At 41.1% G+C, this 27,612-nt stretch overlaps 1 protein-coding gene and 1 non-coding gene across 2 annotated transcripts in view; both read left to right on the plus strand.

Moving 5' to 3' along the window:
• EPHA8 (EPH receptor A8) overlaps positions 1-27,612 on the plus strand; it is a 1,152,754-nt gene that overhangs the window by 255,023 nt on the left and 870,119 nt on the right. The window contains exon 2 of the mRNA XM_069240710.1: positions 11,026-11,090. Coding sequence (XP_069096811.1) covers positions 11,026-11,090 — 65 coding nt within the window. The remainder of the gene's footprint in view (positions 1-11,025; positions 11,091-27,612) is intronic.
• Positions 12,389-12,481, plus strand: LOC138302284 (small nucleolar RNA Z163/Z177 family). The gene has a single exon (XR_011205371.1). It is a non-coding gene; the product is annotated as a small nucleolar RNA Z163/Z177 family (small nucleolar RNA).

Genomic DNA, 27,612 nt, shown 5'->3' on the forward strand with positions numbered 1-27,612 from the left:
CAATCATGTTCCTGGTCCTCTTATGTGCACTGTTGTATCGCCTCTCTGAATCATTGCTGGGTGCTAAGAACGGAGTCATTATCCATGGCCGTAGGGCATATGCACTGTCACCTGTTGGGCACAAACATTACACTGTTAGAAAGTCCTGGTTGGTGTGCACATTGATCTGTGTGTATGTCTATGAGGTGTATGCAGCTCTTCGCTAGTAGGTCTCCGTCTCCAAACTCCCCACGTTCCAGGCGTTGGTGTATCCCACTGTGCCTAAAAATGTATGAGTCATGGGTACTGCCTGGAAATTTTGCAACAATGTCAGTGATGACATAATGGGCGTCACAAACAACCTGAATATTCAGTGAGTGGGTACACTTTCTGTTGCGGAACAGATATTCCAGGTTAGCAGGGGGGCATATTTGAATATGTGTCCCATCTACACACCCTATGACATGGGGAAAGTTGGCAATCCGGTAAAATTCCAACTTGGTGCTGTTAATTTCTGCCTCATTCCTGGGTAGGTATATGAAGTGAGACATGTGTGTGAGTATGGCATCTAGGAATGCCCTGAGGAACCTTGATAGTGCACTTTGAGATACCCCACCTGCCACAGCAATGACCCCCTGATAGCTCCCTGAGGCCAAGAGGTGCAGTGAGCATAGCACTTGCACATGCCTAGGGATGGCGCAGCCGCACAGAGTCTGGCGTTCTAGCTGTGGTTTTAGTAATTCAATTAATTCTAGTATGGCTGCGCTGCTAAGGCGGTATTTGTCATATATCTCTTCCTCAGTTTGCTGAAAAAGAGTCTGCTTTGTTCTGTAAATCTTCTCCTGTCTCTGGCTCCTCCTCTTCTGCTGGGCTGCGTGGACTCTCCTCCTCACTGCTATCAGGTATATCTCTGCCATCTTGAGTAACCCAGATGCCTTCTGGGTCTCCTTTTATACTTTGGTAATGGTTACCACCTGCTCTGAGTTAGTGGTAAATGGGACATGCAAACTGGGCTTTTTGCGACTAGTCGCAATTTGCGAGTTGCAATTGCATATGGTTTGCGTCTCGCAAATTGCGACTTCCTATTTGCGGGTCGCAAAATGGGGTTGCAATTTTTGCGAGTCGGTAACGGCTCGCATCGCTTTTTGCGAGTCAGAAATGGGATTTTTGCATCCCATTTCCGATTTTGCGCAGTCGCAAATAGCGATTCGGGCCATTTGCGACTCGCAAAACTTTGCTACATCTGGCCCTTAGATCCATAAATGTACAATTACATCTAGAAATCATTTGTGAATTAGACCTTCTGCCTCACTTTTAAAGAGAAAAGTATCGTTCCCGTGACCCATGTTCTCAAATTTAATAATGATAGATATGAAACATGATAGTGTGTGCTATCAACTAGAAATGGTTTGCAATATATTGATCAAATGTATTTATAAAAGATGAGGAATCATCAGTGTGTACATAAGACAATGAAAGTGACCATGAATCTGAAATTAGGGTTAGAATTCAAATGTGCAGAGCTGATAGTGCACCTAAAACCAGCCAGTGCTTTAGTTAATCAGTTTTTAGACATTACGCGATCAACAGGAAAATGGCTTTAATGAGTATTTCTGAGCCAAGGTCTTGCGCTACACCCACATGTTAGTTTCTGTGAGGGTGGTGCAAAAGTTGTGTGGTCCACTGAAAAATAGTGTCTAGTGCACTTTTTACCTAGTGTGGAAGCTTATGCTGAATACAGTAGGACTGTGCTAGTTATGGAGGCAAGCCAATAATCGAGGCTATTGGCCTGATCTATTTATCATGAAATTATATAATAAAGGCAGTAGGCCTGACTTATTTATCGTGAAAAGCATATGTTAATTAAAGCACACATTTAATGGTGGTTCGTTACCCTGCACTAAAGTCTGCAGGGAGGTATTTTGTTACATGAAATCTCACAAATTACCTTACTAAGTTTGATTTTGGTTAACCCATCACAAGCCATTGAGATTGAAGATTTGCACTGTTGCACTTCTTGCTAGGCCCTCCTAGGACAAATAGTATTTTGCTTAGCCAAATGTAATTTTGTATACTTTTATAATTGATGACTGTATGCCTGACGGTTGACCTCTGGAAAGCATATGTTCTATACAGTAACCCCTAGAAGGTTATGGTGACAAGCTAATGATCAAGGCTATGTGGTTGATTGGTTTGTTGCAAAAAGTTGATTCAAATGCTGTAGGCGTGCTAAGTTTATTATGAAAAGTTACAACAAAGGAAGTAGGCCTGTTATTTATAATGAAATGTACATGTTAGAATCAATAGGCCTAAAAGGCAGATTACAATTGCTCTGTATTAAACCATCCAGACATATTTCATTACATGATATCTCACAGAATACCTGTATAGGCAAAGATTCTGTTGTTGATTACACCCTTTGGCAAACCCCTGTGGTAGAAGATTTGCACTGTAGTAACTCTTGCTAGAACCACTTCCAAAGCCCTTAGAGGCTTAGCTGTCTGTCAAGATCTTTTAATTTAAAAACATTAAAAAAGGAATATTTATATACTTACAAATATATAGACACACATGGGGGAATTTTGGCTCACTCGTCTTCTTCCATGGAACTAATGTGTCGTCATCATCATCATCATCAAGAACAACTTTATTTTGGTTTCAAATAACCATACAAATTACACAATAGCAAGACTTGAAAAGAAAAATACAAATAATGTGCAAAAATCCATAGAAATCATTTTGGTATGTAATACAAGTGAATTTAAGTGATTAATTCCAGAAATCATCGGGTACATTGAAATGAGAAAAACAAACGAAGCGTCTCAATACCAAAGCAATTTCCAGAGGGACAAAAAACACAATACATTAGAAAATCCCAAATTTAAAAGGACTAAAACTGCTAAGAAATAAAAGCTAAACAATGCAAAGCGCAGAATTCTTTGAAGGTGTATTCAAATAAAACATACAAAAAAGAATTCCTGTCTATCATTCATCAGTTAGCACATATCTTTCCTGGTCTTAATGTAAGCTTGAATAAAATGGTGGTGTGGCAAACAAATTCAGACGACAAGCATTATAGAAATGTAAGACTGTTTCACAGATCAACAGCAAAAGAAGCAATAAAATACAACATAAAACTCTTTTCCCAGGAACAGAATAAAAACTACACAGGAACATGAAATGTAAACATGATTGCTTGCTGATACCATTACAAGGACAACACAGTAGGAATCCAAGCCATGTAAAGGATGAGAAACCAAAAAATGAACAAGGTTTAATCTAAAACACGGTAGATAAAAACAATGGTCAGGATCAGGTTTCCATTTCAGATAAAAGCCTTATCCAACTGGAAGAGCAATCTCCATATGGTAACTCACTGTTGCCATTTATAAAAATTATTTGGGATGGTTTAAATGATTGTTATTAAGAAACAGAAAACAGATTAAAGCCTTCAAACTACTGTTAATCTTGTCAGGGGAATAAAAAAATAGTGGTATCCCCAAATCTATTAAAATGTTCCTGATATATGCAAGCCAAGGAATATTGTGACACTAATCTAGGGCAATCCAATCAGAGAGGACAAGATGAGAAAAATTGGTAAAAGATGACCTCCAGCTTTTTATCCAAAGTAAAAGTGGGACTATTTTTGATTATGTCCTATATACACAGCAAATTGACCTCGGCAAGCGTAATGAATTTTGAGGTGCTTGTGGGGACTGATAATAACCTGGAAACAAATGCATTTTTTTACCATTTATAGGGTACAATTGGCATATCCCCCACACCCGCCTCATCGGTGCCCTCAGAAATACACTTGGCTTTATCTAAGGTAAATAAATCCCTAATCGGTTTTAGTTTTAATTTTCTGGCTAGCAGTAAAATTGCATCAGACACAATTCTCATTTTGAGTTCTTGTTGGATCGATAACTTATCCAATTTAAATTCTGCATAAATTAAAATCCCTATATAATAAAAATTTGAGACTTTTACAGTTGGAATATCATCCATTTTGAATCTACGTGAGCAAGTATCCCTAGGGTCACAGGTCACGATGAAGGATTTAGCGTGATTAACCTTCAAACTTACATTAATCATAAAGGCATTAAAGGCATCTCCTAGAGGTTGCAACCCATTGGCAGTACGGGACAATAGTACTGCATTTTCTGGCACTAGCCTACCACATATTTTAGGTAGGTCCTTACCGTTTGACTTTAAAACCCCCCTCCAGGGAGTTGATGTATTAATGAAATAAAAAAGGGACCAAAATGCACCCCTGCATTACTCCCAAAGTCACTTTAAAAGTAGAAGGACTGTATCAAACCTGTGCCATGGTGTCCCAATGTAAGTGTTTTAATAATTTGATTATGCCTCTGTCAACCCTGATCAGTCATCGGAGTCCACAACCTGCCCCTGTCAATGAGGTCAAGGGCACTAGACAAATCCATAAAGGCCAGGTGCAGAGCACTGCCCCTTTCCCTTACATACTTCCCTGTGATCAAGAGCAGATTGAGTGACTGCTCAACAGTACCCACCCCCTGATGAAAACCATTTTGCACCTCAGAAAGGAACCCCTGTCCTCCTCCCACTCTTCCAGCTTTTGTAGAACCACCCTACTCAGAATTTTAACAAAGGAATCCAGCAACAAGATTAGGCGGTAACGTGCAGGGTTTCCCCTGTCGCCCTTTTTAAAGAAGGGGATAATAGTGGAACATCATTAGGAAGTAGGCATATCTGATGGGGAATGTCTCAAAATAAATTTACCAGTAAGGTTGCCCAGAATCAAAAGTTGTGTTTAAAGACATCAATAGGCACCCCACATGGGCCTGGTGCCTTACCAGAGGCACTATTTAAGATGGGGATGGCTACAACAGACACATCAATTGAGGGCATGATGAAGACAACCTTTATCCTTGGGAAGGTGGGAGAATTTACACCATAAGGAGGATTAACCGGAAGACTAGGCTCGGGGGAGCTGAATATCATCGAAAAGTGGAGCAGCCACCCCTCTGATGAAAGGAGCCAGTATATTTTCAAGTTCTCATCTGCTGAAAAATTGGGGTGATTAATCGCTTCCCAAAATGCCTTTAATCCCTGGTTACAGCAGCAATTTGCAGATCTTCCCATGCCATCTCTCTTATTTCCTTTCTCTTTGACTCAAGGGTCAACCTATAAGCCCGTCTTGAATGCCAGATGTCTTCCAGGTTCCTAGGGACAGTATAGAGTACCCACATCAAATACAGAGTTCATTAAAACTTTCCAGTATGGAGTGTGAGTTGGCTACCTCAGAAAGAAAGCACATCACCTGCATCCCTTTTACTATTGATCACATTTGCCAAAAGTTTATGCAGAATAACATTTCTCCACTGCAACCGTAACCCTTTATTATGACCAAACTGTAGGGTATCTGAAGAAACAGGGAACGGAAGAAGGAACTTTATCATGGGGTCTGGATCGTTATGCAGATAGGTCGAGGTTTATGGTCACTGAGAATAGTAGCTAAAATGACTAAATCCAGCATGAAGGTGCTAGATGAGAATAAAATCAATTGTTGACCCACCAACCCTCCCAGTTAAGGTTTTGGGTTACACTGCCTGGTCTTTAACAAAAGCCAATTTAACTAACAAATTATATTTAACAATAGTTTGATTTAACTCATGCCCATAGGGGTTATGTTTAAAGTGGGAAAGATCTTCATCTTGCCAACCCATTATCCCACATACAGCATCTCCAGGAAGGGGGCATTTAGTGATATTAAAGTCACCCAGCCATGTAATGGACACCCTATCTGTGGGCTTGTTTAAGAAGTTAGATATGAAGCTTTCCAGATTCAAAACCAAATCAATAGGATAATTACAGTGAAAAATTGTAAATTGTAATTTATCCAAAAAAAAAGAATTAAACCCTCTTTAAAGGTAAATAACAAAATTGTATTCCAAGGGTATGACTGTAATACCCTAATTTTAAGATTCTTAACATGCACTGAGACAAGCACGCCAAGCCCTCCTTTGGAACGACCTGATCAGGAGAGTAAGGCCAGAACACAATATGATTGATAACCATTTATATTGAATGCCTTTTGTGCCCAAATCTCTTGACAGCATGCCACATCAAAGTTACTTAGAGTGTCAAACCAGTCCTTATTGCCAAGTTTCCTCTTGATACCGCCTTTGTTCCAAGAGAGAATAGAAATCCCCCCTGGGGCAGTTGCAATGTTGGTAAGACCGGTATCCAAAATAGGAGAGTCTCTAACAGGGATACACTACACTGTTGAAGTACATATGTCCCTTAGAATAGGTATAATAAGTTTTGAGGTGAGTAAGCCATTTCCATTGAGATTAGACAATGGGGCAAAACAGTTTGTGACCACTCATGGGGTTTTAAGGTTGTGATGGGGTGAAGAGTTGTGCTTAGACAAACTACTGGGTTGCCTTCCTAGGGGTGGTGGACAGTAAAAATACCCCAGAAGGACTGCAACAATCACTGATTGGCCTAGAATTAAATAGTCCAAATGATGGAGTAGAGAACAAACAAGCCAAGGACTTCTGAAATTCACAACTAGACGATCACCTTGCTCTAGTTTTGCGGCTGACCCGACCTATCCTAACTCCCATATCATGAGGATCTTATCAAATATGTTTCTCCTGATACCAGATTTAACAACAAACCAGTGTGTAGCTTTTCATTTTAAAGAGAGACAACCATTTGTGTGATTGACCTACTCTGAAGGCACCCCAGTAAGAACAATGAAGTAGGGTGTACATTCTTGGGGCGAGTGCAATCAAACAGAGCAGGGTGGCAGTCACAGTGTGTGGCTTTTAGTACTGTCCCTGTCGGGCCTGGGAATATTAACTTCATTATTTGTCCAGCTCACTCGGTTTCAGAAGGTCAGAGGAATGCAATCCCAGAGATACCATTGATTTAAACCAGTGGTTCCCAACCTTTTCACTTCTGTGGACCCCCATTTTATCAATCCTGGAGCCCGGGGACCCCCACTGAATCATTATTGGAACCGGGGGACCCCCACTGAGTCAATACTGATAGCTAGGACCTAATATTATTACATTTTTTAAGCTGCCGCGGACCCCCTGACGAGGCTTCGCGGACCCCCAGGGGTCCATGGCCCACAGGTTGGGAACCACTGATTTAAACAATGACTCAGCAGTAGGCATCTGTGGCTGAAGAACATGAGGCAGAAGAACCTGTGCAGACTGTTGGAAATAGGAATGTTTTTTACTTTGCCGAGATTCACCCAGGTTTTGCACTCTATCACCTACATTTTAAAATATGAGAGAATCCCATGCCTCAAGTCTTTCAAAATACGCTCCACATTATCAAAGAAAGGTTTATTTGCATTCTGGATAGTTAAACTAAAATCAGTGCCAAGAAGCCCAGATATATTGGGACAAGGTGGTGGGGTTCCAGGGTTCAAAGGTGAGTTATTTCCCTTTGACTCACCCTTTTTGGTTTTATGTGTTTTACAGTCTTTACTCTTTCTTTTTTTGCAGATGCAGTTTACTAACTTTTAAGGGTGAAGACGGGGAGGAACAAACAATTATTGTATCACCACCCAAATCCAATACCACATACAGGTTCAAAATAGGACCGGACGAGCTAGGTGTAACCAAAGGGGGCTGCTGCATAGGATTCATCAAGGGCACAACACTACTTTCTGATGCCGAGACTGCAATAGGGCTCACCGAGATAGTCATTAGATTCTGAACTTCATCAATACGTGTTTCAACTAGTTCTAGTTCTGTAGTAATGACGCCCATGGCAGTATTTAAATATGAGGTATTAAGCGGTGACAATATTGGGACTTTGGACTTCAGGTGGGAGGTTTTCTTCTTCCCCGTAATGTGTTCGCAACATTATCAAGTGCAAAAATACGTCAAAAGGCCTACCAAAGGTCAAACACTTCTAAAGGCAAGGCTGGAGGAACTTCAAACATCATTAACAACATCAGATGTGCAACACTCATTTACCTCCTTCCAGGGGCTTATTAGTCTTAGAGATGACTGCCAACCTCCACCCACGGCCGCTACAGTAAGGGCCAAAGGCTGGGGGCCAAGGGCACAACGTTTAAGATGGAGCAATGAGCATTGACCCAGCTTCAACTCCCGAACCCCATTCGTGGCTTTTCCAACGCGCTTATCGCTCAATGTCCAGCATCCCGGCATGTGAATGCATGTTATGTACTGTGGGTGAGCACTAGCATCGCAATCAGGGCAGGAGTCTGAATATCTGATTAAGGTCAACTAAGAGTATCCTTTACATTGACATTCCATCCATGATATTATACAGCCAGGGTCAAGCCCTCCTATATGGGAAATTAAGTAGTGCGTGAAGGACTAATATGAAAGATCCATGTTTGCGCCTCTTTTTTGGCCATTTGTGCGCCTGTTTTGAGGTCTTGCAACCTCTATTTGAGTTGATTTTACTGATATTACCACAACCATTACCTACAGCAAGCACTTATGTACACAGTCCCCATACCCATCAAAACACCACTATAGCATACCTTTACAAATTCAAAACAAACCCAATTTGGAAATGTGGGCCACATTTTTAGAAATCTAATTTGCTAATAGGGGTTGTCCGTGCATTTTGATGCCCTGACCACAGTTCTGTCCGAGTCAGATCCGGCATACTCCATGGGTCAGTGGGGCAGCCCACTTCAACATTTGTCTCTTTTTCCTCATGAGGGATGGCTTTGTCTGATCACATGCACCTGCTGCCTGAAAATAAGTGCCCTTGTCTAGCAAGGCAGATGCACCAGTCCTTTGGTTTTCCATAATCTCCTTTTATAGATCCCATTTCATTTGTTTCCTTCTCTGTATTTTCATTTTTATAGCATGCTACAGTTCTCTAGAGAGTCCACCTGCTTTCTGCTCAGTCTGTCTGCTGTGCATCACATAACCACTACCTCTAAACCAGGTCAGGGACGGTTTTAGGGTGTTCCATCCGCGTAACTGCACCTTGTGCTGGCTTTGATGGGAGGGGACTGTGTTTGAAAGTAACTTAAGGGTTTAAAAACACATCAACTTCCTTGTACGTCCAGCAGCTTCACGCAACAATAAAAATGTCAAGATAATTCTGGTAATTAATGTTATTTCTGGTGAGGGATCGATTTTTGTCCCGTGTCAGTTTTGACTCATTATAAAGTAGTGCAGAGGAATAATGTGCCTGCTGCAAAGAACGTGTACCATACAGATCACAAAACTGAGCGTGAATGAACTATAAGTAGCCCTCTATAAAAATGAAATGTATGTTAGGGAGAGGCTATGGAAATATGAGTGGCACTGTTGGAAAGTAAGAGTGAGGGAACTTGTCGAGAAGGAGGTCATAGTGGAGGGTGCCAAAAAGGACTGTTGCATCAGGCGCCACCTACACTATAACCCACCATGAACCAAGCAGCCATCATGGAATGGAATTGTCACTAACTATCAATGTTTTACTATTCCAGGAGGACCAGCATGTTGGGTCTAAATGTAGCAATCATGCTAGAACTTTAAAACATGATACACTATCTACAATACCATTGCAAGATTGTCACCCACTGCTATGTTTAGTTTTATTTGTTATTGCTAGTATTTGCCTACCTTGCTTAAGTGGCAGCATGCTCTATTGCTCTACTTTCCTTCTTTCAAGATATCTTGCATATGTTGTTGAGTTTGTTAGGATTCCATTGTGGATGAGTAAGTGGGTGACTGGAAGAATGAGTCAGTGAGTCAATGGATGCGCACAAGTGTAGGGATCAGTGACTATACATGTGTCATGACTTATTGAGTGTCTAACCCCATAATAACTTAAGAGCCACTTTCATTTAGAAGCCAGACGTGTTGGCATTGCAATGCTTCTTAGATTTAGTTAAACCCATAATAAGAGAGAAGCTCAAAAATATAAAACATGAAGTCTAAGACTTCCAGAAATTGCATGCAGTTTAATTACAGCTTCCGGATCTGCTGACTCATGTATGCCTCGGGGACTATGTAAAGCCATTCTATATGCCCATTTATATGCTTGTGAAGGTGCTACTGGCTGGTCTTCCATGATTCACAATTGAAGAACATAAGTTTGAAGATTCTGCATGGCTACCATCTAACTATTCCATTCCATTTTTCTCATGGAAGTCATTGGTGCCACAGCTTTCGACATGAGATTTTCTGAACTTCCAAAAAAGGAACATGCCTTCACATAAGGAGTTTTATGGCTTGCTCCGAAAAAGTTAACTGCAGCTATGCAACATACAAGTGTGTAAAACATACATAACATGTTCGAACAATGCTCAGAAGGCCCTTCGAAGTAAAAGGTGAACATCAATCAACCACTGAAGTGCAATGACCTTCACACCCGCCTTTGGACAGGTTCCCTTATCACATAGCAAAGCCACAGGTTGTAACAAAAGCTCTGCACATGTCGTGCAATGGGGGCTCCCACCAATCGGGGAGGTGGGGGAGGGGTGCATGCACTCTAAGGCCTAAATAAAGTTTTGATATATGGGAGTCACAAGCCCCCTCATTACGTTCTGTGGAGACGTAAATTTGCGTTACACCTCTGCCGAAGCCCATTAGCCGCATGTGACTAAAGGGACGTGAGAGAGCAACCAGAGGGAAGTTTCTAAAATGTAACAAAGTCATCAGCAGCCTAACGTGAGAGGAAAAATGCCATTTTCAGCCGGCTCGCCAATCCTTTTGACACAGTGGAGGTGGGTAATGGAAGTGCGAAGTAGATAGCTGTGCTCGTTTGAGCCTATCGTGAAAACTGCTTGTTGCTTCAGCACTGGTGGAAGGCATCACGACTCCATAATCATTTCTCAACTGCAGATGCTCATATCTGAGGGAGGAGGGTGTGATCATATTGTGTTGCTTGGTCTATTCGGAATCAAGCACGGCCTGCTTTTGGAACAAGAATGTGCTATCGCACTATCCGTTGACTCACTCTTGGTGTCGTAAAATGCCCAATGTCACGTCATCTGTATCCTCACTATTTGTACGATATCCGCATTTCATGCAGAAAGTTAAAAGCTATTTTTTGTGTCTTTTGCAGTCAACTTGCTGGACACTGGAGCGATTGTAGGCGATTGGGGCTGGCTCACCTACCCTCCACATGGGGTAAGTAAGGGCATTTTTCGAATTCTTCAAAAGAACTAACATTGCTGTGGTGTTTAAGCGGAGAAAATAATATGTCATCAGTTCTGTTGTGTCCCACAGTGGGGGGATATATTTATAGTTGAGTGAAGGACTGCAGATCTGCCTATAAAGCATACTGCAATTAGGGCTGAGTATAACTGCAATTTTTTCTCGTAAACATTTAGTGGAATTTTGTGAAAAACTTGGTCTAGTGGACTTTTGTAAAACTACACTTTTTGTAGTGAAATGTGATTTGCTTGTATCTTGGCAAGACATTTTCAATGAGAACATGCCTCCTGTTGGTATGTCATGAGACTTTTTAATGTGAGATGCATGCGTGGGTAAAACAAATTATTCAAAATTGTATGACATAATTTTGAGAAATTTCATGTACTTCACATAATAGGAGGTTGTGGAACTTCGCAAATTTTACTGCTGTTGTTTAGTTTTTCACACAGACCTAAATGTAATCTGATTATAATAAATGGGATTCTGCAATTCCTGTATAAATGCCCTTATCTAATTTCTTTATATCGGGATTTGTGACACACCTAGTCTCTGATTATCCAGAAAAGATGTCAGAACTCAACGTAGTAAGATATTGCAGTTGAATTCTGAGATCTTAATGCCTGCTGCCAGAGCCAGTAGCGGAGGTGGAAGGCATGTCAGGTCACATAGCAGCTTTTTAAAGCAACAGAAATGAAATGTCGCCTTTCTTTCTTCTGCTTTATTTTTCTAGCTTAAATTGACTTCCAGAAAGAACATGATTATTTTCTGCGTTCCTTCGATAATTATACAGCATAGAATATTTCTATATGTTTTTACACATTCTGAGCTACTGCAGCTTTTTTTTAATGACTTGTATTGAACTATTTCTAATATCTTTTCGTAACCAATATCTAATAGGTTTGTGATGTGTTTAATTTTGCACTAGGAGTTCTATTTCATTCTCCATGTTTGCAAACATGCTCTCTCTTTCATATGAAAGTGTTCAGCTTTCATGGTGTTTAGTGGTTTGTGGGGAAAGTGATGGTGTGAAAATCTATTATATGGGATAAAGTACCCTGTCGCATACATGATAAGGAGATTGCAAGTCACCTTAGAGTTCCATAACCTTATAAAATAACTTGTCCTTCATCCTATTTCTTCTATACGGGTATGGAGCTATTTGGTGACTTGTAATATCCTTATCATGAACGTCAAGGTGTACTTTACCTCGTATGTATTGCATACAGCTGTCAAGAAGATTGCACTTATTTCCTGTCAGCAGTTTATCAAAATGGTAAGAGTGTTGGATGAGACACGAGTTGCACAGTGACTCAAAGTGACAGAAGGAAGTAAAATCACATAACCTTGGACCCTATGATGAACCACTGATCTCTTATTTAACAGTCTATTTTAAAACTTAAGACATCTGCCATTAATAACTGCCCAATCAAACTGGTTCTCAAAATTATCCAGTGTTTAATAGGGGTGTGTGAAACATTCAGTGAGTTGCTTTCGGTTAATTACAAGCAATTGGGCAAAATTATGCACAGTTACGCAAAAAGCAAATCTGTCATTTTGGCCTATATTTTAGTAAGAAACATGCCCTCATGTCAATTATTGATGCAAGGATGCATTTTGTGTTCAAAAATAGTGCAAAAAAATGCATGGAGATCAACATCTGCTTGTATTCTGTTATTCCTTACAAGTTTGATGTAATTTACTGTGAAGGGTTCATAATTACTGGGAAGTGCCATAGTGGCATATTTTCATGAATTTCATGTAACAAGCGTAGTGGGAAATTTCTGAAAATATGTGAATAATGCTGGCTTAATTTCAATTTCGCCAGGCATAATTTTTAACTGAATATATAAACTTATACAAAGACAGTGTCTCTTCATTCTCCTTTCATTTCATTAATTTGTGTTTTTACAAGTAGAGTTTAGGGCGTCTTTATTTTTTTTCCTACTAGTCTTTCTGGTCTAGTCTCTCACTATATGTTATTTTTTGTTTAAATGTGCGTTATTACACTTTACACATGCCCTTTGATGTCCTACACATTGTTTTACAAGATGTAAACTTTTTGAGAATACATTAACTGTTGTATTTTATTATATTTGCCATTTCTCCTCAAAAAATTTAAAGGAAACAACTGTGTTAGGGAATATATTTGAATTAATGAACAATCTAAAAAATTGAAAAACACTATGCAGTGTTAAAGAAATAGCTTTTTAAACAGTATTAAACATATTGATTAAATTATATGATATGCAACAAGGTTCACATTTGGGTGTGAGCAGCAATAAAACAGAATTCAGGCAGCAATTGCCAACCCTTATTATCCCTAATTAAAAGCCATGGAAAACTGAATGACTCTATCGAAAGTATAGAAGTGAATCTTGAAACAGTGCAGCTGCCTATATTTCTCATAGCTAATGTCAAAACCTAGGGTCTGGTCTAGAGCTTGGCAGTATGTCCTTTTTTGCCAGCATGCGGAGGACATTATGTTCGCCATATTTAAAGATTATCGGCAGGCCAGAGAAACTGAATTCACAGAGGTTCCTCTGAGGTTACCGAAAGTTTGGTGGATGGTTCCAGTCGGTTTTGAGAGCCATCTTTTTGATTTTGAAGAAGGAAACTCCCAAAGTGAGCGTTTCTTTTTGAAAAACAAAAAACTAATGACATCTCCACCCTTGAAGTTTTCTACCTATATGCGTGGGCATTATATTTATTTTTCCATTCATCCTCACCAGATTTCCATCAACAGAGGCAACTGTTGACAGCTTATCTGACATACAATAGGATGGGTAGACCAAAACTTTGCTATACAGGGTACTCCGTTATGTTTGTGATGGACTAGTCTGTCTGTCAAAATCTAAATCAGATGCTAGTGACTTAAAAGTGTTTAGGATTCAGAACTAACACACTATAATTTACCTATCCACATTTTTGCATATCTCTTGGGGCAAACCACTACTTTTCTCTGGTCACTGTATGCTGTGTTATGTTATGTTATGTTATGTTACGTTATGTTATGGTTCATTAGGTTACGTTACATTATGTTATGTTATGTTATCATTTGCTAGTTCAGGTTTTGCATACCAAGTAAGAATGTATTCCTAAGGCTGTTTTAATTTTCTGGTGTGCTATTCTGAACAAGTTCAGGCCACTGGGTAGCCCAGCCAAAATGACCAGCAATATGTTGAGCTCCAGGTGGGGCTCACATTAATAATTATGGCTTGAGAATGTTCCTGAATTATAAGTGGTCTTCTTCTCCCATCTAGTGTAGGATCCCTTCCTAGATTCTCCCACTCCATGCTACCATACGCTAGCCTTTTGCATAAATTTACTTCATTCATTGTAAGAAAATTGGTGGCAATCAATTGATACACTAAGAACTGTATACAACTCAAAACGTATTTCAGCAGTAGCTGTTAGTTAAATTTTATTGCATATAATTAATTTTGAAAAATCACAATAACATCAAAAGATAATTTTAGAACCACGTGTAGATAAAAACATTCAAAGTTCAGCTAATTCTATTTTTGACCACAAAATCCTGCATTAAAAACATAACATTCACAAACTACATAAACCAGTAAAGTGCCTACACATCAAAGTTGAGATCAAATATACATAAATTTGTCCATATCACATAACAGTTTTAAAAGTACTTATGGTAAAGATATCAGCATGTTTTACAATGTTTGGGCAAGAAGTGTGAGAGTGCATCAATCCATAATTATCAACTTATTGGAAACAAGTAATTTTACTGTTGAAACAGGTCAATTTAATTGCATCATGGCTGCCGCATATTCTGTAAATTTTACAAAGTTACATGAAAGTTGCAGATGGTCCCACTTAGGCACTTTTTGTAGAGTACTGAAGTGCTATGAGCATCTGTCAAATTTGTAAAACCCACAGCATGCCAGTTAATCTGACCTCTTTGTATCCACATGAGCAACAAGATTGTGTTCACCAAATGCACTTCTATTGTGGAATTACATCTTTTGTTCGGAGAGTGCCCAACCTTAACCTCATGAACTTTGTCTTAATATTATAGGAATACGTGGCGCTCAATTAAGACTATGGTTGTAAATGCCCATAGGTGTTTACAATGATCTACCCATGAGTTTACTTAGCAAGCTGATTCTTGTCCCAGTGGTACAAAGTTAGTCTGACAGACCTGTTTACAACTTGCTTGAAGGACTGATCTGAAGCTGATGAGGCCAATAACAGAGAAAGTTCTAACTTGCTTGGTGCAGATGAAAGGTGGTCTCCATATGAGGTGTATATTTTTACCAAAACCAACCTCAGCCCAGATAAGGGAGGACAGAGAAAGTTTCGGTGCTTGTTCCAGTTTTTTACAGAATTCAAAAAACCCCCTGGGCATGACAGCACTTAGCTAACTAGGCCGAATTCCAGGTGGGTCTGTGCCTGTGAAAATCTCATGGAACATAGTTGTAGTCTATAATACAACACTCTTGCAATTTGCCTATTTAGGCCCAATGATGAGTTAGGAGTAGTTATTTACAGACATTTCCGGTACCTGGAGTTATAATTTTTCACCAAAATCTCTGCACATATTTGGCCCTATTATTAATAAAACTCCATGGAATTGTGTATAACTATGCTGAATCGGAATTCCCATCTAAATCTTTGTATAGTAATGCCTTTTGATGGGGTTTAGTGAACATATTTTTACCTGCTCTGAGAAAGTAGTAAATGTGTGCAGAGACTGTTTTAAGGCAGGTTGAAGGGAAGAGGGTGAGGTGGATGGGGAAGGAAGATGGAGAATGTTGGCTGGCAGTGGGTTCGAACTGCAATGCAACTTTTTCACAAGGCCGTTCTAACAGTCATATTATGTAGTTCAGGTGTCTCCAATCAGGGGGTCACAAGCTACCATTAGCTGGCAGACACCTTCAGAGTAGCTTGCACACTTGAGTTCACATTTTAATAAGCACAGGCTCACATTTTCCTTTTATAGTTAAGGCAAGGGTGTGTTTATTTTACATTATAGTAATCAGGCTGCAGATAACAGGGACTGACAATGAGCATTGCTGAGTCAGATTTCTGACCAAGGCTGGGGCACAGAGGTGAAGAACTGAGGTATTTAACTCTTAAATTAAAGTCCTTGTCAATTCTGTAATGAAGTGAGATTAAACTGATGTTTTTTTAATGCTTTTAAATGGGGGGGCATTAAATTGAAGAGCTAACTTAATGAGATTAAGTTATCTCTGCATTATAATTTTGTCCCATTTCAATGTGTCACATTTATAAACGGCAGGCCTCTTGCTACAGTTACCAGTAGATACTGTGCCATATTTATAACTGAAAAAATAGTCATTTTTTTAAATGGGAGACACTTAAATTGAAGAAAAATATTTCTATGAAACATTAAGTCAATGTATTTCTCCATTTTCAATTAAGCAAATGATGTCTTAATGTTTTATGAAGCATGCACCTTCACTTTAAATTACACCCATTTGAACAAATGGCTGTATTTTTCAGATCTAAATATGGCACTTTGTCTTTAGACCACCGGGAGCAAGATGCCTCTTGTTTGTAAATGTGACACTTTGAAATGGGAGAAATTTTAAATTATGAGTTTTGTGAAATCCATCTAAACATAAAGTTAACTTGTAAGTTTAATTTTTTCCCATTTCATAGTTTCGCCTTTAGACACAGCAGGCATCTTGCTCTCAGCTGCTGTTAGACACAGTGGCATATTTGTAAATGAAAAATGCACCCATTACTTTAAGTAGGAGAAATTTAAAGTGTAGAAAAATGATTCATATTATCCACTTTTTTTGTAGAACATTTCTCTGCACTATAAATTTCTCTCATTTAAAAACATGATTGTTTGTTGTGTTATACATATAACAATGCCACGTATGGTGAAGGCTATGTGCTGTGACACAACTACATACTAGGCTCTCAGAAACAATACACCTATATTTGATTCATATGCACACATGTTCATACATCCCTACAGACTACGCTCTCAGTGACACACATGGAAGCCCTGTTATAGTGCCACTAATCAAAGCATTCAGTTTAAACAATTGTATTTGGCTCCATGGACAATAGACAAAGTCAATGAAGCTGGATGTGAGGATGTCTGGTCACAATTCGCGAGTTGCTTGGCCTTCGGTACCTCACGATGACTGATTAGAAATAGCTCTCGCCTCAGAAAAGGTCAGAGACCCCTTATCTAGCTGGTAAAATTATTTCCGTTGTCTCACACTCAATGTATATGGGCGGGACAATGACAAACTCACTATTGAGTTAAGTGGAATTTCCATGGGAATTGCACTGCACTCAACTCATAATTGGGGCCTTCCTCTGCATGTGCTTAGTAAGTATTTTTTCATTCATCCATTCAACCAATTGGATGCCTTCATGCATTATGCCATGGAAATTAAGAAAATGTGTTGGTCCAATTCAAGTAGTGATGCTTAACACCAGGGTCCCGGTGATATAACTATTGGATCGATGCAGTACAATTTGGCACTGACGTTTGCAAGATATTCAGTGAATGCAGCAATTGCTCTGAATGGCAATGTAAAATAATTATTTAATTGCCTTTGTGTACTGTCAGTGCGTATGTTGTTTTAAAACTCGACTGACCTGTATATGGTTCCAACAGTTAAGCTAACATTCATTTTTTGTCGTGTGTGATCAAAGCATGTAGAATAGCACATGGATAATGTAGAAATGTGCATAATAAATCGCTGTGTCAGAACTTGGCTGCGTTTAGAAAGAACTTTTACATAAAGATGTTTCTGTATTCGAGGACTACTAGCAGTAACATCGAGAACGAGGAAAGCACAGCAGCTTTGCCAAGTGAGAAAGGTGTGTTTTAAAAGATTAAAGAACCAGTGATAGAGTAGCAAGTTGAGCAAATAATTTGGAAGGGGAAGACCAGTAATATCTTGTAGTTTTCCATCTGTTATTCCCAAGATTTTTTTAATCATGAAAATGAACATGCACATGAAAGAATGTAGTTTCCGGTCCGGTGTTTCAGTCACCTTGAAAAGCCATACTTAGGTGACAGATCAATTCATGATGAATTGATGTTATCAACCGTGTTGGTCCTGCATATAAAACGTTAAAGTGGAGAAAAGCAGAAATGTATAGAAGGTGATACTGTAAATACCTGAAAGGAAGATATGGAGAGGAAAAAAAGATCTGGCTGGAAAGAAAAGCACCACTTTCCTTCTCAAAAGCATACAATTAAGAGATGAGGGGTCAACCTCGAGGGTAGTTTTATCAAGATCCTTCTCTAACTATTGGTGGCTAATTGAACTTGGCTGTTTTCTTTCTAATTAAAAACGTACATACTTCTAGTAGTTTTGTGAGGCCGCTAGGGTTAGCACATCTCCCCTGGCCATTAGGGACGCTGTTTCCAGGCTGAATCTTTCGTGGAATTACCTAATGCATTCTGGGTGGTGTAGTATTGTTTCGGTTCCATTTAACAGGTGTTTTCGACCAACAGACTAGCATAGAATGATCAGTAGGTGCAAGTCTGCAAGTTTAGGACTGTGGACAGTTTCCTTAGTGCCCTGGAGTGAGATGTTCACCCTACTCGACACATGTCCAAAATAAAAAAAAGCTCTGCATCTCTTGTGGAGACTTGAGAATGGCCCTCTCGTTTTTTTTAAACAACTGAGGACAATAATATTTTGATGTAACGTTTAGCAGACTCTGAGTTGCTCTTCTACTAATATGTGGCATGTGGCAGAAATACAAAGAGGTGGTCCATTGGAGGGAGGTACATTTTTAGCTTGCAAGGAGGTGTGAGACTTTGCCTTATTATTTTGTCCTTCTTCTGTACTTTGATATTTGCTTTTTATGGTATGTGGAAAATTTCGCATAGCTCTTTCCTCTTGTCTGGTCACGAGGACTCTCTACAGTTCGCGGTGTCGTTGACTCTACGCATCAGCGGATGCGGGGCTACCTACGCTACTTAACGGACTGGAGACATGAAAGAGTAAAATATGAGCTCTATGGCTATGGCAAGGTCAGGGGTGCAGCTGGTCGCTTTGTAGACGAAGGTAACAGTTCTGGGTCTTAATGCAGTTAAGCCAGAGATGGACGTAGTGCCCCATACGTCAGCAGCACTGTCTGCTTAAGGCGAGCAGAAGAGGAGCTGCAAGAAGAATCGAAAGAACCGGATAGAGACTTTTACCACTTTAAAAGGACTGAGGGGCCGCCCAAATATTCCTCCATTCTGAAAACCAGGACTTGCTGGGTATGAAAGTATTTCACAGCTGCAACTTGTATCCTTGCTGCAGATATACAAATAGTCTGCAAACTTTTCAACTGTGATCTCCAGAGGGGGGCACCTGTCTTTTGTTACAGGCTCTAAACTCTGGCTCTGTTTCATGACTAGAAAACTTGACTTTGGACACAATTTGCTACATACACTTTTTATGAGTAAGCCACATTTACTGAAAGAAAAACATCATTGTGAATTATCTCATAATTTTAAAGTTTATTTTTGATTTCCCTGCCATTCTCAAATCCATTGTGTGCTGATGGACAACTTTCAGGTTTAGCCTTAGGGGAAATGTACATTTACAAATATTTAACATGTGTGCACTATTTCACGCAGGCTGCAGTGGCAGTCCTGTGTAAGGGTTTGTCTGAGCTCCCTATGGGTGGCAAAAGAAATGCTGCAGCCCATATGGATCTCCTGGAACCCCAATTCCCTGGGTACCTAGGTCCCACATACTAGGGACTTGAAAGGGGGGTCCAGTGTACCAGTTGAAATTGGTAAATGAAGTCACTGGCCTACAGTGACAAACTTAAAAGTAGAGAGAGCATGAGCACTGAGGTTCTGATTAGCAGAGCCTCAGTGACACAGTTAGGCACTACACAGACATGCATACTATGCCACAAACTATGAGCACTGGGGTCCTGGCTAGCAGGATCCCAGCGAGACAGGCAAAACACACTGACATATAGGTTTTTATCGATGATCACTGGGGTCCTGGCTAGCAGGATCCCAGTGACACAATAAAAACACACTGACACACACTCACAAACAGGCCAAAAGTGGGGGTAACCATGCTAGAAAGAGGCTACTTTCCTACAGTGTGAGAGCACTACCGCCACCCGCTCGCTGTGAGCCGCGCTAAAAGTGAACAAGAAGATGGCAATGAAATGATTTCGTTGCGATTTTATTTTTCACAATGCACGCTGCAGCAGTACAGTCTGCCCCGGAGCCAGGAGAAATAAGGGGCGTGTCCTCTGTAGAACAGAGGAGTAGAGCAGTGCTGGCCAGACACTGCAAAGTACATGTCAGTTTGGCTGGCGTACTTACGCCGGCCAAACCGACTTGCACACTTTGAAGATCTCCACCCGGCTGCCTTAGAAAGCTGGGTGTAGACCAAGCACAGGCCTAAAGGCCCTGAAAGAACGCCTGGCCAGTCAGTTCCATCCAATCCTGGTGCTGCTCTCATGCTGATTACTAGCATGAGAGCAGCTCCAGGACTACTTAGGGAAGTTTCCTCTTCCACTCGTGCTGGTCAGAGATTGGGAATGATACAGAGGATGACGCAGCTCAGGTAAGTACATTTATTTTATATTAATTTTAACATAATGCATGCCTGTGTTTTTATTGTACAAGTTTGTGTTTGTGAACTGTTTTCACTTTTTTTTTATGTGGTAGGGCACTTTACTTGCCCCACCACTTTGATATATTACCGGCCACTGCTGCAGGGGGTAAAGCAGGGTCCCACTGCCCCTGCAGTGAAGGAGTGCCCAATCCTTCATGTTGCCCAGACTCTTCTGGGGCCCCAACCCTTCAGGGGACCCCCAGCCCTTAAGCGGTGGAGGTAGTAAGGAGGGGGGCAACACTTAAGGTGGCTCTCAGCCCTTCAGGGGACCGATTCAGCCTAAGGCGAATGAATATTTTTGAGATATGGGAAGCACATGAACCGCTTATCACATTCTGCAGGGCCCCTTCATTTAGCGTTAAGCCACTGCAGTAGGCGTAGTTTATACATTTCACATCCGTTCACAACATAGACGTATTGTAGGAGTAATTGCTGTATACGTGACGTGCCAACAGAGTTGTATCCTTTCCCAACTGCTTATCGTTCACTTTTCTTTTCTGAAAACTTTATTTTTTGACAAGGCCATGCAGAAAAAAAACTGCTTTCTCAACACACCGCCTTCACATCGGAAATAACCTGAATTAGGAGCAGAGATTGTGGCTTTCTGCAGGCTCCACAGAAACGTTTATCTGCATGGCAGCGCGGTGCTAATGTAGCCACAGGGAGCAGGAGCGATGCCTTCCGACCCCAGTAATGCACTGGTGCGTGAGCATATCCAGGCGGCCGGGACTGTTATTAGCCACACTTAATACAGTTTGATTTGAGGCCGTGCCCTGGCCCAGTGAGTCATCGCCAAGATTTCTGTAGGGCATGGCGGTGTCAGACAAGGTATCTGACCTGAATGCAGACTAATATTGGATTAAACATAGAGCGAGGAGCAGGCACCTGCCTCAGACTTCGAGCCGAGCTGATGCTCCGCGCTCGCTTCCACCACTAATGCGTGTTTTAGGGGAAGCGCGTTTTCCTTGAAGTTTTGGAACGCGCCCATCTCAAAAGCTGCTGGGGATCTGCTGTGCTTTTCGGCAGAAAATAAAGCCACTCGTTCAGAGAGATTGCTTGAAGACACAGAATTGTCGTCTGTCCTTAAACTCTGGTTGTTGTAATTTTCAGTGCTTTAACATAGTTTTGTTTAGGTCTGGCGTTACTCGAGACCTTTGATTTCACTAAAATGATAGGGGCTTTCAGTCAGCTTTCTTCATCCATTTGTATGTTAAAAGAAATCGTTCACTGCAGTGTGCAACATGACGAAGTGGGTGGCCCACTTCAGCCACTGGATTACTTAACAGGGATTGATGGGAGTCTGTCCTTACCCAAAAAGAACATCCGGGTCGGAATGGCCTATTAGGGAATCAGGCAGTTCTGGAAGGACTGGTCTGATAGGTCAGTGTGGGAGCTGTATTTGATTTGATTGTTTTATGGTTTGCTGCGCCAGTTTTTAGTGTTGATTTCCTTGATATAAAAAAAAATCATTGCCTGCAGTAAATTCAAATCCTTGCAGTCTTCCATACCCTGTAAAATACTTATACAGCATTTCTTTACAAGTTTAAAACTGACCCAGTTTGTAAGCATGGAGCACTTTGTTTTGCTGTCTAATGTAATACTGGAGGCCACTTCTATAGTGGGGCCCGGGCCTATTTTCTGTTCCACTCTGACCCTGAAGCCCACATAATAAAGTATTTCCCTTAAACGCCAGGGACTACTATAGCAATGCCAATGTGTGTATTTGAGACAGGCAGCAAAACTGTTTGTGTCTCAAAGCTCTCTTGCAGTCATTTTGCAGGAGCTTCCACTGGTCACATGGATCCTTGGTTGTTGACTGAAAGCGTTTGAAAGGAGCTTGCATCTACTACATGTTTCAATCCCAGTGAAAACAATGTGGCTTCACAATAATGACAGAGGGGATAATGTCCAAATCATTAAGGTTTAATAATGGATTTTGTACAAGGTTACAAGCCTATCATTCAGTAAATCAATTTATCCAAAAAGTTTGTTAATCTATGTGAACATGCAATCTAAAGAACACAAAAAATCAAGTAGATTAGTTCCATAAAAGCATTTTCCTGTTCCAAATAAAGTACTGAAAATGGCAAGGGGAATTTAAAAGTGGAAGGTGTCAGTATCAAAAGAACCAAAAAAGAAGCAGGTATTAAAGCATGCAGCTCAGTTCCCAGAGTTGGGTAAATGGGCAGAGTTGAGAAAGGTCTTCCCTCAGCAAGGTCAGGAAAGGGTTTCCTAAAACTATTCTTAGGAACACACAATTAAGACGCAATGGAAATTCCAGAAGCTTCTTCCCATCAATTCACTCTACATGGTCCAATCAGGAGATAGTGTCCTTTGGGAGCAGGAAGACTCCCTAGGTTCAGACAAAGAAACACACAGCTGCACTGCCTTGAAGTTAGCAAGTTTGGTCAGACTGGTACAAGAGTCTCTCTCTCATCCCTACGTACTACATATCCACAGCCAAATTCCAGTTAGACAAATTCCCCTTAACAGTTCTGTACAGTAACAAAGGCCTATTAAAACTAATGGATGCTTCTTAAGACTGCATCTGCAGACAGGAGAAACATGAAACTTTCAAAGCATTTATTTAAGTAATAATTTGAGTTCGCTGAGGCCTAGACATAAATCATGTCAAGCTTTAGGAGCAAAAAGGGGGAATGGCCAAGATGGCGTCTACACCAGATGTACTCCACTGAGCTTCAGCCTGGGCCCTGTAATCCTGCTTCTTCTCCTGTAACAAGGTCTGACGGTGCTCGCCCTTTTACTCGTACCCTCCTGGGGGCCTTAAAAAACCTCAACACATGCGCAGGGCGGGCTAAATCAGAGACATGGCAGATGGTCATGGCGGACTCTGTGAGTGAACTCCATGATCCTGGGGCAAATGACGCCTGGAGCGGACCTGGGGCCCTGAGTCAGGCAGAGGTTTTCTCTGAGAAACCTTTGTGGTGTGATCTGCTGGGATTTATGCTCTCTCAGTGAATGGTAGCTACAAGGGAGCTGGGCCCTGAGTTGTGACGGTCCTACCACTGTGGATGCTGTGTGACACGATTAGTGGGCCCAGCAAGCCCAAAGTGGAAAGTGAATGTGGCATAACAGAGGCCCCACCCCGACTGGAGCATGCCACCTTGGAGCCTGTGTGGTGGTCCTGACAGACGGAGAAGACCTGCTGGTGTTGCAGTCGTTCAGCCTGACTGAACAATAGGCAGGAGGTGCTGGTCGTATTGCTTTTGACTGTGTGAGTGATTGGGGGCTGTGCATGAGATGATTGACTTTTGAGATTTGGCCTTTCAGCTTTGGATGTGTGATTTTTCGCTTTTTGAGCGCCTGGGTTGGTCCAGGGCACTTTTGTGGGAAGCCCCCAAAATGGTTCTTCAAAGTCATTGTATCGCCACAACATGGAGGGTACGTCAGACCTTCACTAGAGAGTTGTTAGACTCGGAGCAGGCTTTGCAACAACTTGAGATTGAGACACCCTTGCAGGCTGAGGAGTGGAACGGCTGAAGGAGCTCCAAAGGGTGCACATAGAATTAGAGGCACACCTAGGATAATTAGACTTCAGGCAACATCGTGCTCACCAACATGGCAAAGGAGAAGGGGCAGGCAAATTGATAGTGTGACTGCAGTGTGGCGATCAGGTGCTAATAACAGTAGGTGCCATCAAGATGAATGATGGCATCACATATAATACATAATAGACAAATGGGTGTGAATGCAGCACTTGTTACATATTATCGTTACTTAAATGCAATAGAAGCATCCCTTCCTCTGACCAAATACAGAAATATCTAGATGATGTCCCTCCACATGCTTAAACCTGCTCCAGAGATCTGTACTGGATGAACTTCTCCAACTGGAGGAACTGTGCATGGTCCTTGCCCTGATAGCCCATAACAAAATTCCTGGTACTGGCGGCCTTCTCCTAGAATACTCTAGAATACTATGCTACTTATAGCATATTATTTTCCCTGAAGTTACTAGCACTTTCTAATGAAGCACAAGAGAGGGAGCAGCTTCCGGACTCATTTCAGTAAAGTGGTGATAGTTATGCTCCCTAAACCTAGGCATGACCCATTGGATGTGTAAACGTACTGGCCACTATTGCTACTAAATTTAGATTATAAAGGTTTGGGGTTGGTGTTAGACAACAGATTGCTCCCCAAAGTCAGCATGTTAGTCCATACTGATCAAAGTGGGTTTATAACAGAAGAGAACATCTTTCCTAATATATGTAATCTACTGGGCCTAATGAATACTGGCTCCAGGGACACTGGGATACACCTAGTGGTTTTGCTTGGTATAGTAAAAGAGTTTGATACCTTGGGACAATTTACCTGCAGCACTAGAAAAGATGAGGTTTGGCCCTAGATATCTTAGATGGATAAAGACATTATACAGTTAACCAATGGCTAGAATTAAGACTGAATAAACAATTTCAGAGTGGTTCGACATACACAGGAAATAGGGCAATAGACAGGGATGCCCACTCTCGCTCCTAATTTCGGCACTTGCCATGGAACCACTTGCAAGAAGACTACACCTCCAGTCCCAGAACTGGGGAATACCAACCTTTGGTAGATGGCACATAATGTTCTTCTATGCCAATGATGCCTTGATTTATCTGCAGGATGCTAACAACCTGCTTAGCACAATTTCAGCTCTGAGGAAGACCCTGGACATATTGATAAACATATTGGGCCTTAGGATAAACTGGATGAAGTCCTGTCTGTTCCACCTATCTCCACTACTGAACACTGCCAGGGAGACCTTGATGCACTCCAAATTTTTGTGGCTTACTGACATGTTCTAGAATACAAATCTACCACACAGATATTGACTTACTGGAAGGTAACTTATATAAGTCCCACAGTTCCAAATGCAGATCCCTTCTATTTTGTCACCCTCCCACTTTCCCTGTTGAACCATGTGGCAATTGCCACAATGCTAATGCTGCCTAGATTATAGTACTTTTTTGCAGCCCTACCAATGTTACTTCCTACGCTCTTCTTCAGGGAATTGCAGAGACTGCTTTTGGATTTGATATGGAACAATAGCCCCTTCCCGATTATGAGTTATACTACACGGCAGCTCAGCTACAGTGGTCACTGCAATGGCTGGGGAAATCCCCTTGCAACAAATACTTAATGGGAAACATTTATACACCTGAATCTCCAAAAGAAAACGAGAACCGCTATCACATGAGACCCACCAAATGAGAATAGCTTGCAAATACTGGCATAAATATGTAGTCAGATGTGGACCACTGCCACCTTATTCACCACAAATCTCTATATGAGCTCTATCGTCTCTACAGGCCCTGACAACATGATGCAATACTTTGGATAGTCACAGGGCTAGAACTAGCAGGTGATATCTATGGAGAGGGCATCCTGTGATCCTTTCAAGAAATTAGAGATATCTATGAAATACCGGAGGGACAGTTCTTCACATGCAATACCATACAGCATGCTATTGATACGCAATGGGGATAGGGCCGCTCCAACCCCCCATGTCACCTCCACTACAAGCTATATCCTCTCATGGCGGTGCATAGAACATTAACTGCCTTATAAACTGCCCTTCTGGCACATTACCATCAGTTAGACTCATAGGTTGAAGACGAGCTTCATGTGGAACTCGCTAATAGACAATGGGCCTGCGCACTGCAACAATTGCAGTAGGTTTCTTGGAACCCCTGATTCTGCTATACACAATTTAACTGCTAGCACCAGACATTCTTCACACCAAGGTGCATAAGACACATGTTCCTCATGGTGTAATCTGAGTGCCCCAGGTGTAAATCACCTGATGCAGGATTTTACCACATGGTGTGGGACTGCCTGCTGACATTACATGTGAGTGGAGAAGTCACAGGAATTATGTAAGCCCCAGGTTAAGCGCATAGTTTCAAGCACACCTGAATCCTGCTACTTGGGACGTAGGCCCAAAGCCAAATGGGATACATATTGCATAGATTTATTGATCTAGCCTTTGTGTTATTTAAATGGCAATTAGCAATGTCCTGGAAATCGTGTGTAGTCCTTGACGTGAATAGTTGGCTCACCAACTTACTGAAGTAAGCAAAGGCTGAATTAGACGTCATAACTAAGGCCCAATCCTAGAGAGGTGAGGGACCAGGTGTAATGATCCTGAGGACCCCCACTGAATTATTATTGGAATCTGGGACCCCCCCACTGAGTCATTACTTGAAGCCGAGGATACACAAAAAATACAGAAACAAGCATTTCATCAAACATATACACACAATAATAAATTTTATTTCATATGCAAACAATTATAAACAAAAAAATAATAAACATTTTAATAGGCAGGTCGGAGTTTTTCTAAATTCAATTGAAAACACACATCATCCATATGCACCTGATACAAGTTCAATTATTAGCCTCCAATTTCAAATTCTTAGACATTTACTGTAGGTTTTAAATTTTTCACTTATACGTTTAGCCACTTCATTCACATACTCTTTATTAATCTGTTAATATTATTTAATTTTCTAAGCATCCAGGGACCTCCTGAGGAGGCTTTGCGGACCCCCAGGGGTCCCAGGACTACAGGTTGTTAGCCACTGATCTAAGACATTTATATCAGGAACTTGGAAGCAAAATATGACACAAGGTCATCCCGAAAGCAAAACCTACACCTGTGATGTAGAAGGCTACCACCTGATATCACTTGGGCACACATAGAACAGATGAGTAGTGACCTCCTTCTGCTCGCGAACCCAATAGTCACGTACAAAATTATGATGCATGAAAACAATGGACACAAAGGTTCCTAAGCTTGGAGTAGAAGGATGCCTCCCATTCACAGAGAAGCACCTCAGACCCGTGCTTGTGCACACATAGAACAGATGAGTGGGGACTCCTTCTGAACTCAAA

Source organism: Pleurodeles waltl, chromosome 6 (assembly GCF_031143425.1).
Source record: "Pleurodeles waltl isolate 20211129_DDA chromosome 6, aPleWal1.hap1.20221129, whole genome shotgun sequence".
Classification (NCBI taxonomy): Eukaryota; Metazoa; Chordata; class Amphibia; order Caudata; family Salamandridae; genus Pleurodeles; species Pleurodeles waltl.